The sequence below is a fragment of the Melozone crissalis genome, unplaced genomic scaffold, assembly GCF_028551555.1.
Source record: "Melozone crissalis strain CALT ecotype California unplaced genomic scaffold, PUWL_Pcris_2 ptg000023l_1, whole genome shotgun sequence".
NCBI classification, from domain to species: domain Eukaryota; kingdom Metazoa; phylum Chordata; class Aves; order Passeriformes; family Passerellidae; genus Melozone; species Melozone crissalis.
In genome coordinates this window covers 10,263,762-10,280,719 of record NW_026535801.1, presented here as the reverse complement: position 1 = coordinate 10,280,719, position 16,958 = coordinate 10,263,762, and the positions used below count along the sequence as shown (strand labels likewise).

Genomic DNA, 16,958 nt, shown 5'->3' with positions numbered 1-16,958 from the left:
TGGCCAGTTGCAGTCAATTAATATCATTAACTGCATGAGGAAATCTTCACTCAGGCCCTAGATGGCAGAGCAGAGGGAATTGGGTAGGATGAGGGAAGTCCTGCTGTCTCCCTCAGCCAGCTCCACAGTATGAGCAGTATTAGTAGCTACAGCAGTCAAGTTCTTAGTCTGCTAATTATTCCTCTTTTGAGGAGTGAGATGGCATGATGTAGGACCCTGGATGCAGTAGCAAGAAGGGCAATTTCCCTGTTCAATTCTAAATTGGCATAATTTGATTTCAGTACTTGCTATGCTGACAAGTTTCCAATACAGCAGGTCTTCCTATACAAGGGAATTGATACTTCAGTTCTCCACAATGAGCTTTTGTACTACTTCCCAAATAAAGAGGAAAAAGAAAAGGAAGAAATTCTGTTTTCTTGCTTCTCATTGCTAAACACACTGGTATCACAGGTGAGACTTGACATGTCTGCTTTTGCTAAATACTTTTATTTTTATTTGTCTTGCAGAATTTCCTCAGAAGATGGCATTAGCAAAAAATAAGAAAGGTAGTTATATTTACATCACAATTTAAGATTCTCTACACAATAAGGAATGTATTTTCTTCTTTTGTTAACTCAGACCAATACATAATTTGTCTTCTAACAAAAACAGCAATGTCAGTTTAAAATTGGTTCTTAGACTGAATCTTCTTCTGTCTTCATCAAAGAATTTGAGGACAGTTGTGGTCACTGAAGATGGTAGCTGCACTCTCTTCTCCACAAAACAAATACATCATTTCTCTTTTTTCTATAAAAAGAGGAACTCAGCACAGATTCAAGCATGGTATAATTAGCCACGACGGGGAGCTCTTATCATGTATTTTGAGAACAAGCTAAATGCTTTGTACTAATGGCTTTTTACTTTTCTAAAAGTAGGGGAAAAATTGCTCTGAAACAGAACTCTTTAAGCATTGTTTGTGGAGAAGCTACCAGAGGTTAGGGCAGATGCCCTAATTGCAAATCAAACAAGGGAGCAAGCTATCCATTCCTGAAGGGACAGACTTTTGACAGAACTTTAAATTCCTGATACCCCGGACTTCCAAAATAGCCAGTGCTAAAGTATTGGGAGACCCTTACTGGAACACTGTTGGTCTGTTGAGAAAACTGATGTTCCTAACAAGAATAATTCACTTTAACACTCAGAGTAGAGCTTGTGAAAACTTACTGTACCCTTCCCCTTTGCACGCTGGAGACTCACCACTGTGGGCAGCCAGAGCTCCACAAACACAGACTTGAGTACACTTTTTCACAAGTCAGCACCTCTTTTTCTGCTTTCTCTCCTGCATCCCTGAATGGGTGTGCACTTATCAACTTGCAGAAAAGCAAACGTTTGCTCATACATTTTGAAATAGACTGTAATCAAATCACCTATCTTTACCGAATGGTATTTGGAATATTTTCATATGAGATGATGGTTTTCTTTTCCTGTTTTCTACTGTCTTTTCTATTCTTAATGTGTTACAAAAAGTCATGATTATATGTGGAAGCTACTAAGGTTGATTTTCCACATATCCTCCAGACTTTGTCTCTACTTCCTTTAAGGGCTGACCCTAATTCCCTGCTTTTAATGACAAATGAGAACACATCCTGTAAAATTCAGCCCATAGCTATCATCAGCATTATTGCACATGTACCATTGCTTCCACTAATGAAGTTTTGAATATTGAGCCTTTAGAGAAAGATGTGGCATTTAGAAGTGGAGTACTGGTTTGTGTGATTAGGATTATTGCCTTCATGAACTCTTTCTTCAAAAGTGGCTATAAAAGTTAGCTATGAGCTCATCTAATTTGGACTTAATTTCATTTGCAAGAACCATTCTAATATAAGACTATTCTAAATTAAAGACATCTTTTTTTAAGAATCTGTCATAATCCTGTAGCCTACTTTGCACACTCTTATTTTTACCTGCCTTCCTTTTTCAATTGATACCTATCTATTAATCCCTTTGTGTTATTTCACAGTATTGTGCAATTTTGGATGAGAGAATTTTTTCTGTAGTTCCTCTTGTCTGTGAGCTCCTAGGAGATGGAACAGATACTCCTGGTGCTGCTCCCTGTCTAGGCACCTGCCTCACCTCTGTTTCCAGCTGGGAGCACAGCACATCCCTTGCACATATTTCTCAAATTTATTTATCTCTGTGGGCTTAGCTTTCTGAATCTGTGCACATCAACAGGTGCTGCCTCTGTGTAGTGAGTCAGGTGAAGCACCTGAACTGTGGATTACACTCACTGGCAGAAAATGACATTTGTAAGGAAGAATCAAAATTAAGCCATTCAGGAATGCTAAAAACAGTTGATTTGGTTGCTTTATTCAAGAATATTTTAGTGATTTAATTTTGCATGTGATCTCTGAAAATTATTTTTTGCTGTTCATGAAGTATTAAAAAAATTGAAATGCAATATATTGCCAATTAATTCTTAGAACAACACTCGTTATGAGCTATTATAATATTTTGTATAAATTGCACATGTGCATCAGTAGCCTTTAAAAATCATCTTGTTCTAGCAATGAATTTGAACATGTGCCTACCTAAAATACGTGTTATAGGAATAACTTCTTTGCAAGTTGATAACCTACTTCTAAAATGCTAGGAATTTCAAAGTAATTTTATATATATATATATATATATATATATATATATATATATATATATATATATTAATGACAGCTGGCTGCACACCATTTTAGTCTCAATATTTTGTGCATTTTCACATCTAAGGAAGGTCTTTGCACCTGCTAGTATTTTCTTATATGATGTTAAGTCGACTTTTCTCAGCAAGTGAGCTCAGACAAGAATCATATTTCAAAAAAACTATTATCAAGAATCTGAGAATTCCTCTGCATATATTTCTGTATTGTTACCACGATTTTAAGCATACTATTTTAAGAAAAAAACTGAATATGGAGAGGAGTTGACTTTTGGGGATTGTCATATGGCTGTGTGTTTTTCTTCCCTGCCAAAAGATGTGATATCATGCTGTGATATTCAGTCAAATTATGCAATATTTATTTGTTAACTTTTCCTTGGTTGATATTGTAGTTACTGATTGCAAACTCAGAGCTGGGACTGAAATATTGTAGGATAGCTGCTCTGTCTCCCTGTTTCTGGTATTCTTTTACAAGGATAAACTGCACTGCTAGATATTTTTTCTATTCTATTTTAAAACTCCTTCCTTTTTTCTTCTGTTTGAGCATTGCTTTGTGTTAACAATGAGAGAAACTTTACTTACAAGGATGTATACTTAAGTGTGAGTGATCCAGCTGAGGTTCAGGTCTCCTTTAAAATCAGAGTAAAAACTAATTTTCAACTAAAAACCTCTATGTTTTGGAATTTTAAACGACTCATTAGATGACATTTTTCAAGATGTAATTTAGTGGCTGCTTAAACAGAGCAATAAATACCCCTATAATGTTCCAGTGTAAATATAAATAATTAAATATAGAATAAAATAAATAATTACTATAATTAAATAATATATTATGATACAATATAGTTATAATTGTATTTACTAATTATTATAACATTTAGTGCATTTAACAGTTTATTCATCTAATTATTCAATTAAATATTATTATAATTAAATCTAGAACAAAAACAAACAAAAAAACAGTAGTTATTTTATAGTTGGCCTTTAGCCCTAAGTCACAGGTTTGTTTTATAAACTTCCTGCAGATCTGCTGTTGTCTTGGGATGCATTTTAGTTCTTTTATTCTCTCACCCTGTTCATCATTCAGCATTGTTTCTAGGACAGCCTGACTTCTGCTTCCACGCCCAAGAGCCCGGGGTCTGCCGAGGGTATTTTACCAGGTACTTCTACAACAAAGAGACAAAATTGTGTGAGAAATTCAAGTATGGTGGGTGCCTAGGAAACCAGAACAACTTCAGGACTTTGGAGGAGTGCCAGAATACCTGCGAAGACAACTGTGAGTTGATGCTTTTAATCACTCTTCATTTTACTCTTGTATAAAAAACTGGTGTGTTTTGAAGGTAGTTTGCATGGAAAAAAGGCAATTTAGGGTGCCCTGAGGTGGCAGTAATTTATATATGAAATTTACAGTAATTATTCATATTTTTAAATGAAAGTACCAAAATGTAAAGTATGGAGTAAAAGATTCATGGGTACAATTTAAGGAATGTTACATGACTCCTACATTTTTACTTTTCTCATGACAGCTAACCTAAAATCTGCCATTTGTTTGGCTGTATAATACCATTAAACACTTGTGTATATTGTTAACACATAGGTCTGCATATACTACTTTCAAACCAAGTCTTGTGAGAGACATCAGATGCCCATATAGGAATTTTTAACTCACTGTGTATTGCTAGCTTCCCACCAAAGATTCCTGTAACACCTGTGTCCCTTGGGAATGACTTGGCTGTGCAGCTTAGGCTACCAAAGCCACTCAGACTGACCACAGATCAGTCATTTGCCTCCTTGTCCTGCTCATTCCAATGAATTGTTCTACATCAGGACATACAGTGACCTTCAGAGCTCCTCTCCCTTCACCAAGCGCCTCATTTTATTCATAATGGGAACGCATTTTCCCACCAAGGGCCTCCAGATCTTTTTATCCTGCTTGTCTCTAGTGGGCCTTTTTCCAGCACTGTTTCATAAGCTGTCATTTTGGCAAGGGGAACTCAAGTTTATTCACACTTAGAGTAGAAAAGACCCACTATATTTCTTTCTAAAGATTGGTTTTTTTTAATTATAAATATAGAGCCATGTGGATTTTCCCTACTTTTGCTGAAGCATTTCTTCCTGGGCTGTGATTCCACTTTTACCTTATAGACTAAAAGCTGCAGAATATTCTTTTTCACGATGTTAGTCTAAAATGACACCTTCATGTAAATGTGCATTAACATCCAAGAAGAGAGGGTTGCCATGGTCTAAATAGATTAAAGCTTTGTATTTTTTGATCTATTGAATCGTTACCGATTTTTGTTTGTTTTTTCTTAGCAGTTTTCGCTTCTTTTTTTTTAAATTTAACAAATTTATTGCCAGCTGTTACAGCTGAAGAGCATCCCAGCCCTGTGAACAGCAGTTCCCCAGCAGCAGAGCATCCCAGCAGTGCGAACAGCAGCTCCCCAGCAGCAGAGCATCCCAGCAGTGTGAACAGCAGCTCCCCAGCACAAGCACCCAGCCAGTCTCCTGGGATTTTTGGTAAGAATTTGTTTTTGCTGTTTAGAATCAAGCCTTTGATGCTCCTTGGTTTATCCACTGATTTTTCCCCATTTATTTGTATGTCACTGGAAATATCTGAGCACAGGGAAGTCATTAACCTTAAAAGTAGTTCAGAGCCACTTTCCTGCCAGTAATACTTATTTTGCAAAAGGATTACAATTGCAAAGGTTAGGATGTCTGCTGGCAATATAAAAATAACCTTACCAAGCTGTGCACAACCTAAATTTTACGTCAGTAAAATTAAGGAAGAAAAAGGAACTCATTGCAGAGTTGTTTCAGCAGCCTGAGTTTCCTGAGCCTTTGGGCCTTAGAGATGTTGCTTGGCAACTGGCATCAGCAGTGGGTTTGAGCAGGGCCCGCAGGTACCAATCACAGCTGATTGCCAGAGCTTGGATGTGTCTACATATGCCACCCTTGACTCTTTCACACCCACTGTCTCTATCTTTTTCTTTTAGGTAATTCACTGCCAGCTGCTCCAAATGAGGAGTCCAACACCCTGAACGGCAGTTCCCCAAAGGAGGAGCCCAACCAGTTCCCCATTTTTTTTGGTAAGAATTAGCTTTTGCAGTTCTTAGCTCTCAGTCTTTTATATGGATTGCATTTCCATTTCAACCCATTTTATAACATTCCTGAGACTAAAGAATGGGTTTTGATCTTTGCCAAAGGATTTGATAAGCAGAGAAAGCCAAAGCAAAAGAATATGTCACAACTTATGGATCTTTCATAAATATCAGCAAGTGGAAGACTGACCACTCTCTCTAAAAAGTGTGCACTTCCTAAAGACCTGTATAATACAAAGAGCAAAAGCAGTGCTGCATAATTCTTTCAGTCTAAATTAATATTTTTGTGAGGAATTCCTAATAAGGAATTGATTTAAATTCCTTTCATCCATTAAAAAAAAAGAAGGACATTTGGATTTTAGAACATAGCATAGTATAACATATTTAATACCAAAATGTATTTATTTTTACTGTGACCGTATAAACTCACTTTTGGGTTGAGTATAATCACAATGAGTATGAATTAATTTAAGATGCTTTAATTAATTTTAATTTAATTAATTTAAAATGTCTCTCCAAGGTATTTTTGCACTATGTATTATAATGCAGGTGGGACTCTGGACCTTTTACTGAGGAGAGATAAGCTTTGACAGTACCAGCAGCTGGACACTGTCCACTGTAGGTGGCTGCTGCTTGCTCACACTGTGCAGGGTGATTGAATTTGAAGTGTGTCATTTTTATGATCCACAGTTGTGCAAGAGGAAGCAACCAACAGTTGGAAAGAGCCTGAGCATTCTCACCAAGTATTTATGTTGGTTTTTTGCTTTTGCACTTGCTTGCACTTTTGAGGACTGAGTTATGACGTAGAGACTCGCTAAGGTTTTTGCATTTTCTATGTTCTGTAAGATAACAGGTGTGTAGGTGGCATTCCTGTGCTCTTTGCTTAGAATGGAGTGTCCAATAAAGCATGAGTGTGTGCTGCACCCTGGTTTTTGCCTACACTGTAATCTACAAGCACTGCTGGTTTGATGTAAGTTTCTGTACAGTTGTGTTGTTTGCCACATGCAAAGCATCAATGCACTCTGTAATTTAAATGAATGAATATAAAATAGTAAAGCTTTTGGCAGCCTATTTTACTGAAAACTGTGAATTACATAAGGTCTGCTAATAAGTCTAGGGGCATTAAGGGGCAAGCACATTCCCTGAAAGTTTTTAGTCATAGTATGAATAATCCTCCAAACAGCTAACCTATGCCAGGAAAGGAACATGCTTCACTATGTTTTCTCAGAGGAAATGGAAGGGATTTTGATTGTGTCAGCAACAGGGAATTTTCCTGCACAGCAGACTTTGAGAGTAAGAGAAAGAAAACTGAAGATTGATGGAACAAAGAGTCAGTGTAGCAGATGGGTTGGGTGAGAAGCGCAGCTGTGGAAGGACCAGGAAATTTCCATGGAAAGTCTGAAGATCCAACAGGTTCTTCCTAACTGTGTGACCTTTGTCTTGCCCTTGTCTGCCTCATGCAGCCTCCTGTTCTGTTTATCAGCTGGTACCCTTCAGGCTGCTGGAATGGGCTAAAATCAGGTGATTTTGGCAATCCCACTAGAGGGGAAGGCCAAAGCTGACCGCTGATTTCTCCACAGAGACCTGGAGAACATTGTCTCCATTGCTGCTCTTTCTGGAGGTGCAGCTATAAAGTGAAGCTCCAAGGCAGAGACAGGTCACACAAACGTGCAGGGTAACTGTCTGTAGCTTTCTGTGAGGGACAAGAATTTGGGTGAACTGTTTGCGATGGAGTGGCTGATGTCCATCTCCTCAAGCATAGGCAAATTGATCTGCCATTGTAATATCTATTTGCTATGTATATTGGCCTGGCTAAATATCTTTTTCAAAGAACATTAAAAAATTAAATGTAATTTAGTTAATTTACACTTAAAAAAATTACAAGGAGTTGTGTCTTATAGAATACCTCACCTTACAATTGACAAGCTATTTCATCTTGATTTTAAGAAAAAAAAAAAAAATTGGTATGTGTAACTCTGTAACAATATCAGGTTTTTTAGATTGACAATATAGTTGTTGATTTTCAGAAGAATAAACTGTTCTATAAATAAATGGCCAAATAAAGCAAACCATGGATATAGACATGAAGCTTCTAGCACTCTCAGCAATGAACTTTCTGCAGAGATTGAAGATTGTTCTGGTCTCACTCTGCTGAAACATCTATAATAACTTTTACTCTGTGCAAACTAAGAGAGAGTGAGGCTAAGAATCAAAGCTCTCATTTTATGTGATCTATGGTAGAAAATTGCAAGCACTATACCTACATTTGATTTGGGAGATTTGAGTGGGAGACAGGATCAAAAGTCAACTTTCAGCTCAGCGAATTTGGAATAGCACAAGGATGCAGGTCCTGTGAGTACAGAGTCAGGGTCATCTTTTGCTGATATAAATTGGCACAGTTCTATTTGCTTTAATGGATTTGCACCAATTTATACCTGTGGATTACCGTCAAGTGCAGCTGACTCATTATTTTTGTAATAGCCTGTCCACTTGAAGATTCTTTTATTTTCGCTTTGCTGCAACCAGAAATGAGGAGCTGAAGTCTGCACATATTGAAAATCTGGCAATAAACCTGAAGCTTCATGAATGTCACACACTGGTGTCTCGGGAGGAATAGCGTTCACTGCATTTCCTTTCCTCCCAAGATAATTTCAAACTTGTTTTCTAGTGTCAATCATTATTAGCAGTCCATTGTCACACAAGGTTGGGGTTCTCTCTGATAAATGTGAGTCTTTATCTAGATGTGCATATTTCAGAGATTCTGAGATTGATTAATCTCTGATTTTTCAGAAATTATGATCATGTCATCTGTTTATACCTCAGGGGGATGGGATTCAAGAAAGGGCTGTATTATAGGAATGGAATCTTAAGCTGTACAATGTGTACCTCTTCTTTTTTATGTGGTTTTGTGGCTCGTGGGACTTTTGCTTCTTTCATTTTCTTTTTTTCTTCATAAAAATGCAGGAGAGAAAACTTTTCAACAACTCTCAGAAAAATAGGGTTTTAAAATAGAAACATTTGGGAGAGAAACTCAAGAATAGGCATAACAGCTCAATTTTCTGTTCCATCACATCCATAAATACACCTTGAGGAACTGGAGGTGAACAGAGACAACTCACCTGCTGTAATGTCCTGGTGACACTGTTTACACACTGCCTCACAGGCCTTCACATTGTCCTGCCAATAGACACACTGGGCATGATACAGGGAATGTTTTCTTCTTTGATTACCTGAAGTCAAGTATTTCAGTAATCAATACATTCAAAAAAATTCAGGATAAATTTTATGATCTTCATGATAGAGGAAATTATGATAAGTTATTTAGTTTTTATTTTAAAATACTGATTTTTTTGGGAAAACATGTCCCCAGGTGGCAAAATTAAGAGGTTTTCTTCATGGGCTGGTTGCTTCTGTGAGTGAAGAACATGCAGGTGTTTTGAAGATAAACAAGGAACAGTGTTTGGTATTTTAGGCATTTATCTGACAATGATAGGGGCAAGGAATAACATAATTTTTGGGAATAATACGAGAGGGATTCTGAATAGCACCTGGCTCTCTGGTGCACTGTGCATACACAGGCAGTCCTTGTTACCTCATCACTGGCTCCATGGTTCCCCCAAATCTTGCAGTCATTGTTGGGAACTCCTTCCTGAGGGGACTGTGGACTCCCTGGCGAATTCTACATGGCAGATAAGTAATTTGCATTACAAAGTGGGTATTTGAATTCTCTGTTATAATTAACAAGCCTGTGCTGTCTGGCCCTTTGCTCACTGGCAAGCCTTTCTGCTCTGTTCTTTGTAGGCTCAGAAATTAGCAGGTTTAAATAGGCAAGCCATGCTGAACATATGCTTTGGGAACTACCCTCCTCTCCAGCTAGAGAGAGAGATGAAATTAGTTCCAGGCTCAAGAGTTCTCAGAGCAGTGCCAAAAGCATTGCTTTAGTTAATTTAACTACCATCTTCATTATAAAAAAACAGTAGGTTTAATAGAGATTTTATCACATTGTGGGCTTGTACTCTGGACCCAGAGTGAAATTTGGTCTTCCAATTATGAAAAGAAGTTAAGAGGTTCTCATTTTGTAACTTGAAACTAACTTAGTCTATCTCAAAAAAGCAACTCATTACTCGGTTTCTAAAGTTCAGAATTTTTTTTTTTAATATGAGGTTGCTAACACACCATTCTATATCCCAGCCATTTTTCATACTTTTTCACCACAACTGTTCAGCTATTTCACATTTCAGATAAACCTTTTTTTTTAGCAGCTGTACCATATGTCAGACACCTAAGACGCAGTATGGGCTTTTTGAATATTTTTCAGCCTCCTGCTTTGTCCAGGTTTTAATGCATAACTTCTTGCTTTCAGCAGCTCATCTGCTTCCCACTTTTGTGACCACAGGATGTCTTCAGCTTTGCAGTAACCCAAATGATTTCCTCAAATTTTAACTTTGTTTTTCCGCTGAACTCCTTCTGTGCGACTTTGTATCTTCAAGAGTTCCATCTGATCGGCTTCACATTTGCATTTATGCATTCATTTATTGAATTTATGTACCCAGTTCTGCTGCTTCCTGAGGAAAAATGGTGCTCTTTTGGGTTCCACATAACTGCTCCCATAATGGCTCCCATTCAGCTTCTTGCAGCCTGTGCAGCAATTTTACCAGTTCCTATTTTGTTTATTAGTCACTCTGGGCTGATAGATGATGGAGCTCTTCCAGGTTTGGGAATTCTGGCATGGACTTGCTTCTTGAACTTGTTCCAGTGCCCAGGTCCTTTGGCTACCCCAGGTTCATCCTCCAGTGTTTCAGTTCTCACTTGCAGCCCCCTGAAGGAGCAAACCAGCAGCCTCTCCTTGGAATGGTAAAATCCTGCCAGCAGCACTAACACACCAGCATCTCCTTTCATTTGTGCACTTGCTCTTCACATTCAGTGCTTTTTTTATTCTGCAAGTTGCAAGCTAGTGTTTTATAACTGCTCAATGGCTGCTGACAGACCCTGTTACTTAGGTCAAGTTTTCTGTAGTATTCAACAAACTCAGCACTGAGGTATTGCATCTTACATTGGAAATGCTGGGTACTTTTACCTTCTCCTTGATTTCAGAATGTCTAGCAGTGATTCGCTCTGTTAACTATTAGAAATATTTACCACATTTTTAAAGCTGTCCACATTTAATTTATTTCACGTCACTTTCTACAAATGCTTCACTTGAAATGCCTCAATCTCTCCTATGGCAGAAATGGCAATTTTATCACTAACAACACAAGTAAAGGTACAGCTTTCAGGTAAGCTCCTGCTGGTAATCCAAAGACAGGATGGCATTTTACTGTGCAATTTTTTTTTTTTTTTTTGTAACCATAAAAGATGCTTATGCCAAGTATCTTGGATTTTCAAGAGAGCAGAATTAAATTTGCCAGCAAAAATTTCAAATAATATTGGCATAAAACTGAATTGCTGCAGTGTTGTCTCACCTTGTTTTTCTTGGCACTTCCAGAACCCCCTGCTATCCCTTCCTTGTGCATGACCCCCATGGACAGAGGGCTTTGCAGAGCCAAAGAATTGAGATTTTTCTACAACTTCTCCACTGGAAGGTGTCGCCCATTCAGCTACAGCGGCTGTGGTGGGAACGAGAATAATTTCGTCTCCAGGAAGTCGTGTTTGAGGATCTGCAGGAAAGGTATGGGAAGTGCTACTGCCCCCGGCTATGGCTCAGAGGTAAATATTGCGCGGGTCAAAACGTTCTCTTGCCACTTTTGGTAGCGAGGATTGGACTGATCAAATGTAACAGCTGGAAGTCTCAGGAAAGTGAGGATGGAAATCAGGAGAGGTACAGAGCTAGAGAGAGAAGGAGGGACAGTAAGTGCAGTGTAAAGGAACAGCAATAACACAACTTGGCATTGGTCAGGCGCATGAAGATTTTAGGTAAGACAATGTTCTTTTTTTTTTTTAAGATTAATTGAAACAAGCCTTGTCTCTTATTTCTGATAATCTTGGATGTCTTCTAATGTTACTTTGTTAATTTTACCTTTAGGATTCAATAAGAAAATAGGTGAAAGAAGATTAATAAGAATCAAGAAAAAAAGAAAGAAACAGCCAGTAAAGGCCCTGGACCTGGAAATCATGCCTGAAGCAATGCAACTTTGATTTTTATGGAAATGTGATGTAAACCGCTCTTCACCTGTGAATGAAAACCTTCAGTGTACACCATCAAAATATATTTACTGATTATTTTGATTATATATTACTAAGCTGCTTATATTTTTTTATGTATTCCTCAACTATGTTAATAAACATTACCTCTTACTTTGCTAAAGGTTTTTTAATTGCTGTTTGCTTGTATATAATTGTCAGAGCTGCAGCAGGACAATAAACGGTGGCATTGAACGGTTAAAATGAAGAGAAAATTCAGATTTAATTTCTTACCTTATTCTTTTTGAATTCTATTTTTGTACTAAAGAAAGCACAATATTTGTGAAAGAATAATCACTAGTCAAACATGATTGTTTCAGTCATCAATTAAAAGACAGGTGTATTGCTATAAAAAAGTAAATAGGTACTGGATTTGTTTTAACCAGATTTATTTTAGGTTGTGCAGGCCTAGATTTAACTCCATTGAAATGCATATAATTACAGTACTGTAAAATGAATATGAAATCAGAATTAACCCACAAAAATCCATAAAGGAAGTGTTAAAGCTGTAAAGGTATAAAGCAGAGTGGCAAATTTTTGGAAAGATTTAAAATTGTATGTGTTGTGGTCATTGATTTTTATCCTTGTTACTGATCCGGACTCATGGCTAAGCTTTACTGCTGAAATTGTTAAAAATTTAGGCATTCTAAATACTAGAACGGAGGGGATAAGTAAAATCAGATTTTTTTTCTACTGAAATTTTATCCAAATCTCTTTCCTGGTGCTTAAGTCCTTTCATGGCTCTTTCAATCTAGGATGCATTAATTCTGGTTTGAAAGATTCTCAAGGAACAGGAATGCACAGCAGAGAGCCTTTGTAGAGCCTTGTCATGTAAAATGTATGAGCACCACAGACTACCACTGCAATAACCCCATAAATAAAGTGCAGTTCTGCCAGGGAACATATAAACTCCACAGAATTGATTTGGCACATTTAGTCCCCTGGTTTCAGTTTCAATTTGCTGTCTTCCTGTTCTGGTTCCTGACTCTGCCCTTTCTCTCCAGGTTTCGCTGCCCTTCCTGCCCCAGGAGTGGAGTGTGCAGGTGTGGGTGCCCTGCACCAGAGCAGAGCAGTAGGGGAAGTACTCAGAGCAGCTGGAATCCCTCCCTGCAGATAAGTGTAGAACCCATGGATTAAACTGCTCCCACACCTCCCCACTCGTCCCATGGCACCTGCCTGAGCACAGCAGGTCGTGTGGCCTCCCCAGGGACAGTGGATTTAGGCATATTTGGGTCAGGATTTGCCCTCATGCCATGGTTACCCTGCTTGTGTCTGCCTGGCCAGGGATGCAGGTGAGGGCACAAATGTCTGCACCTCCCCTTGTCTGCATCTCATGGTCAAGCCAGTAAAATATCTGATCTTCCACTCTCAGCTGTAAACATGGGTTTACTGTATTACAACTTACATAATTTCTAGCTTACATGATGTACCTCAAAGGGAGGCAGAGCTGAAGTGACTGCATTAAACTAAAACATTTAGGGATTACACGTAAAAGACAAGGGAAATCATTAAGCCATCCCACCCAAGAACATGGAAAAGGATTTGTAAACTTTGTGAGATTGATGAGATTACAAGCTAGATTGATGAACTTTCTAAAACAGAATGTTTTGAAATGAGACAGTAGATATAGAAGGATAGGAGAGAAAAGATGGGTTTGTGTGCAGATTGTCTTGTGATTCCTGTGTCATTTCATGACAGTGTCTCTCCTTCAGGCTCCCTCTTGTTCCATCAACTTGTCCCTGGCTGCCTGGACTCAACACCTACAAAACCCACATGGGAAAAAAGATCCAGGGAAAAAATCATCCTTTCTGTCCCAGGAGAATCCTGGCTCTGTGGCTGCTCTCCATTTTATAAGTTTCCTTCTTGCTGAGCTCTACTGCAAACTGACAGGGTCTCCTCCCTGAGAGGGATCAGTTTCTCCAGGACTGTGAGGCTCCTCCAGGGCTGCTGTAGCTAGGACAGGACTGACAGGTACTCTCCCATCCTCTCCTACCCCACTCACATTGCACTGAAGAAATTTCTTGTGCTGCTGTAGTACACTCTGTAATAACAGCAATAAAGGGCTCCAGTGAGGTCTCTGTTGTGTCACTGTTGAGACACAAGGGAATTTGTACTGCTAGCATCTCAAGAGTTGCTCTGTTTCAACTGACTAAGAAAACATTTCTCAGTGATTCATCTGTCAGGCTTGTTGCTTAGTGCAATGAGAATCAAGGCTGCAGTGTCACAGACTGTAGAAACCTGATTATAATCAGGATTTGATCAGAGAGTGCAGGCTGCTCTCAGCTGTGTGTGCACTCAGTTTGGCCACCACACCAGCCATCCAGCTGTTTCTGGTTTTGTTTAGCTCTACAGGACATAGAGCTATTTTTTTCCCGTAAAAAGTCCAAACTGCAGTGTGATATGATCTTCAACATAACAAGAAGTTTCTTTTGTGCCCTTTTGCTTCATTCACTTCCTTTTGCTCCTGCACTTTCCATAGCTGCAGAACTGTCAAATCCAAGAATAAGAAAAAAAGATCTATGCATTTCCCAAAGACAGCTAAAGGATGAGCAGGGGCAGAATTGAGGCACAGCACAAGAAAAGGTATGGACCAGGTGCCAGAATGCTGAACCAGTCAGAACATGAGGCTGTGCTAAGTTGTTAGAGTGACTGTACAGTTCCACTTGACTAGAGTCCATTCATCCAGTCATTTCATTCCAGAATTTTCTCCAGTTGCTTTGGAGGGGAAATGCAGAGTGCTGTGAAATTTCTCCCAAGCTGTCTGAAAACAGCCAACAAGCTGAAGCAGTTTCACAGAGGTTTTGTTGAGTTTCCATATATCATCTGACCTGCAATAACTTGGTATGTGCCCTTAATCCACACAAATGGTAAAACAAAATATCTTTGAGAAATAATTTAGAGTACTTTTCTTCATTCTTTTTTTCCTCACATTTTTACTGGTATGTCCTCCTTTCTTTCCTTTTTATTTTCTACATCCTGCTTCATTTTATTTTCTTCCTCCTGCCTCACTTGAGCCAGCATTTCTCCCTGCAACTCCAATCCACTTATTCTCTCAAAGCTGATAGTTTTTTATTGACATTTTGAGCAAGACTCCATCTTTTTAGCTTCTGCCTTCTGAAACTTAGCGAAGGGGGACCTAAGGGTTACGTTTCCTAACCGGTTGTTTCAGTGTTTCCCCAAAGAAAGAGCGAGGTTCAGGTAAAAGCAGAGTTGTACGCGTGTGGTTAGGGGTGTTTACACAGGGTAATTAATTTCTGAATTAATTAATTCCTGCATTAATTAATTCCTGCATTAATTAAGGGGATAAATCCGCGTGGGCCCCTTCCGCGCCTGCGTTTATGCCGCGAGTGGCCGCGAGAGGGCGCTGGCGGCGCGGCGAGCGCCGGGCGGGCTGGCTCTGATGGAAAAGGAGGAATTCCCTGGATTTACCCTCTTTTCTCGCTTTTAAGCCTTCCTTTGGTCCCAGTGCAGGTGGCTTTGCATATTTGAACTGCTCCCTCCTTCGCTGTCGGTGCGCAGGGCAGCCTGTAGGGTGTGATTTACGCTCCTCGCAGCCAGGGGATGGGGAGATGCAGGGGAGGCACCGCGCTCAGGAGTGCAAAGTGCACCAGCTGAGGGGTCTCAGGTATCTGTAGGGTATGAGTAGGTAAGTTTTAATGTTACCTAAATCAGTAGAATATAAAACTTTGTAAAAATAAACTCCAAAACTCCCCAGAGCAAGCAACCAAGTGAAAAAAAAAATCCACAAAAACGCTCACACAAAACTCCACTGACTTGGACCAGCCAAATCAAACATGGCCTGTGTAAAACGTGTCTAGCTAATTCAGGTGCCTGTCTTGGAGATGTGAGCTTGGCTGGGATACATGGATTACTCTCTAAACTAGAGTGGGCAATGTACCTTGTTACAATCTACAACCTAGACCAAATTAGTCTAAAGCAATGCTACCAGGATCACTCCTGCTGAAGCTCCTGTACCTGAGATGACACCACTTCTTTTAGAGAAGTTAATTTCCACCACTGTTCAGAATCACAGCTAATCCCCAGTTTGTATGTGTTTACACTGCCTAGAGGCTTAAAGTGCCAGTCCCTAGTTTTTCACTGATTATAAAACTCCTGTTGATGAGAGATGCTAGAAGCTCATGTGCCAAATGACTATCCAAGTCTGCTTTTTTGGTAACCCTGGAGTGGGATGTCACAAACTGTATTGTCTAGGGGCCATTTGGATTTAAAGTATTCCTGGCCCTCTTTTCCCTCTTCCAATTTTTCCTGACCCTGCATTGGGGCTGGGTTTTGTTTGAAGTTTTTTGTTTATTTTATGGGGGTTTCCCCCCTTACCTTTGCATTTCTTGTTTTTTTCCTTCTTCAGGAAAATGTTTTCAATGCCCAGCTCACAGTGTGTTCTACAAATGATGCTGCTAGTAACGAAAACAAAAAAAAAAGTGGATAAGTGACAAGTGGCAAGAAACAGGCAAAATATTTTATGTTGGTTTATGAGCAAATTTAATGGTATAATTTTGATAAATCCTTGTCACAATGTGACTTTTGGGAGGCTTTTGTGGGGTGCCCTCAGGAGTACTGGTGTTACAGGTGTTCATATAATTTGAGTTTGATGCTCCATGAACCCCCCATTTGCTCATCATAGTGTTGTCCTGTGCATACAGTAACTCGTTATTGGTTTAGAGGGCACAGATTTGGTCCATAGTACTGGGAATTGATTGTACAAAAACATTTTTAGTTTCTGGTACAATATTCTTTGAATATTCTTTCAAGAAAGAAAGTCTTTCAAGAAAGAAAGTCCTTCTTGTAAAAAGACTGCTATTCATTTTGTTTTGTCCTCTCTCATGGCAGTTTCCAAACCATTCAAACTTGTTCTTTCAAATCACCAGTGTTTAGAAAAAGATAGCATAGAGATCAGCAGTAACAATGTTCCTGTTGCTTTTTTTCACTACTCTTGACACTTCAAAGACTTATTTCTTTAATACATTGTTTTGTAC

General features: G+C 39.0%; 1 protein-coding gene across 2 annotated transcripts in view; it reads left to right on the top strand.

Moving 5' to 3' along the window:
• The window catches only part of TFPI (tissue factor pathway inhibitor), a 56,877-nt gene extending 44,684 nt beyond the window's left edge, over positions 1–12,193 (top strand). For both annotated transcript variants that reach the window (XM_054278218.1, XM_054278219.1), the window contains exons 4-9: positions 507–545; positions 3,774–3,962; positions 5,045–5,203; positions 5,680–5,772; positions 11,270–11,452; positions 11,807–12,193. In XM_054278218.1, the coding sequence (XP_054134193.1) occupies positions 507–545; positions 3,774–3,962; positions 5,045–5,203; positions 5,680–5,772; positions 11,270–11,452; positions 11,807–11,919 (776 nt within the window). In that variant the 3' untranslated portion in view covers positions 11,920–12,193. The remainder of the gene's footprint in view (positions 1–506; positions 546–3,773; positions 3,963–5,044; positions 5,204–5,679; positions 5,773–11,269; positions 11,453–11,806) is intronic.
• Positions 12,194–16,958: the final 4,765 nt, after the last annotated feature.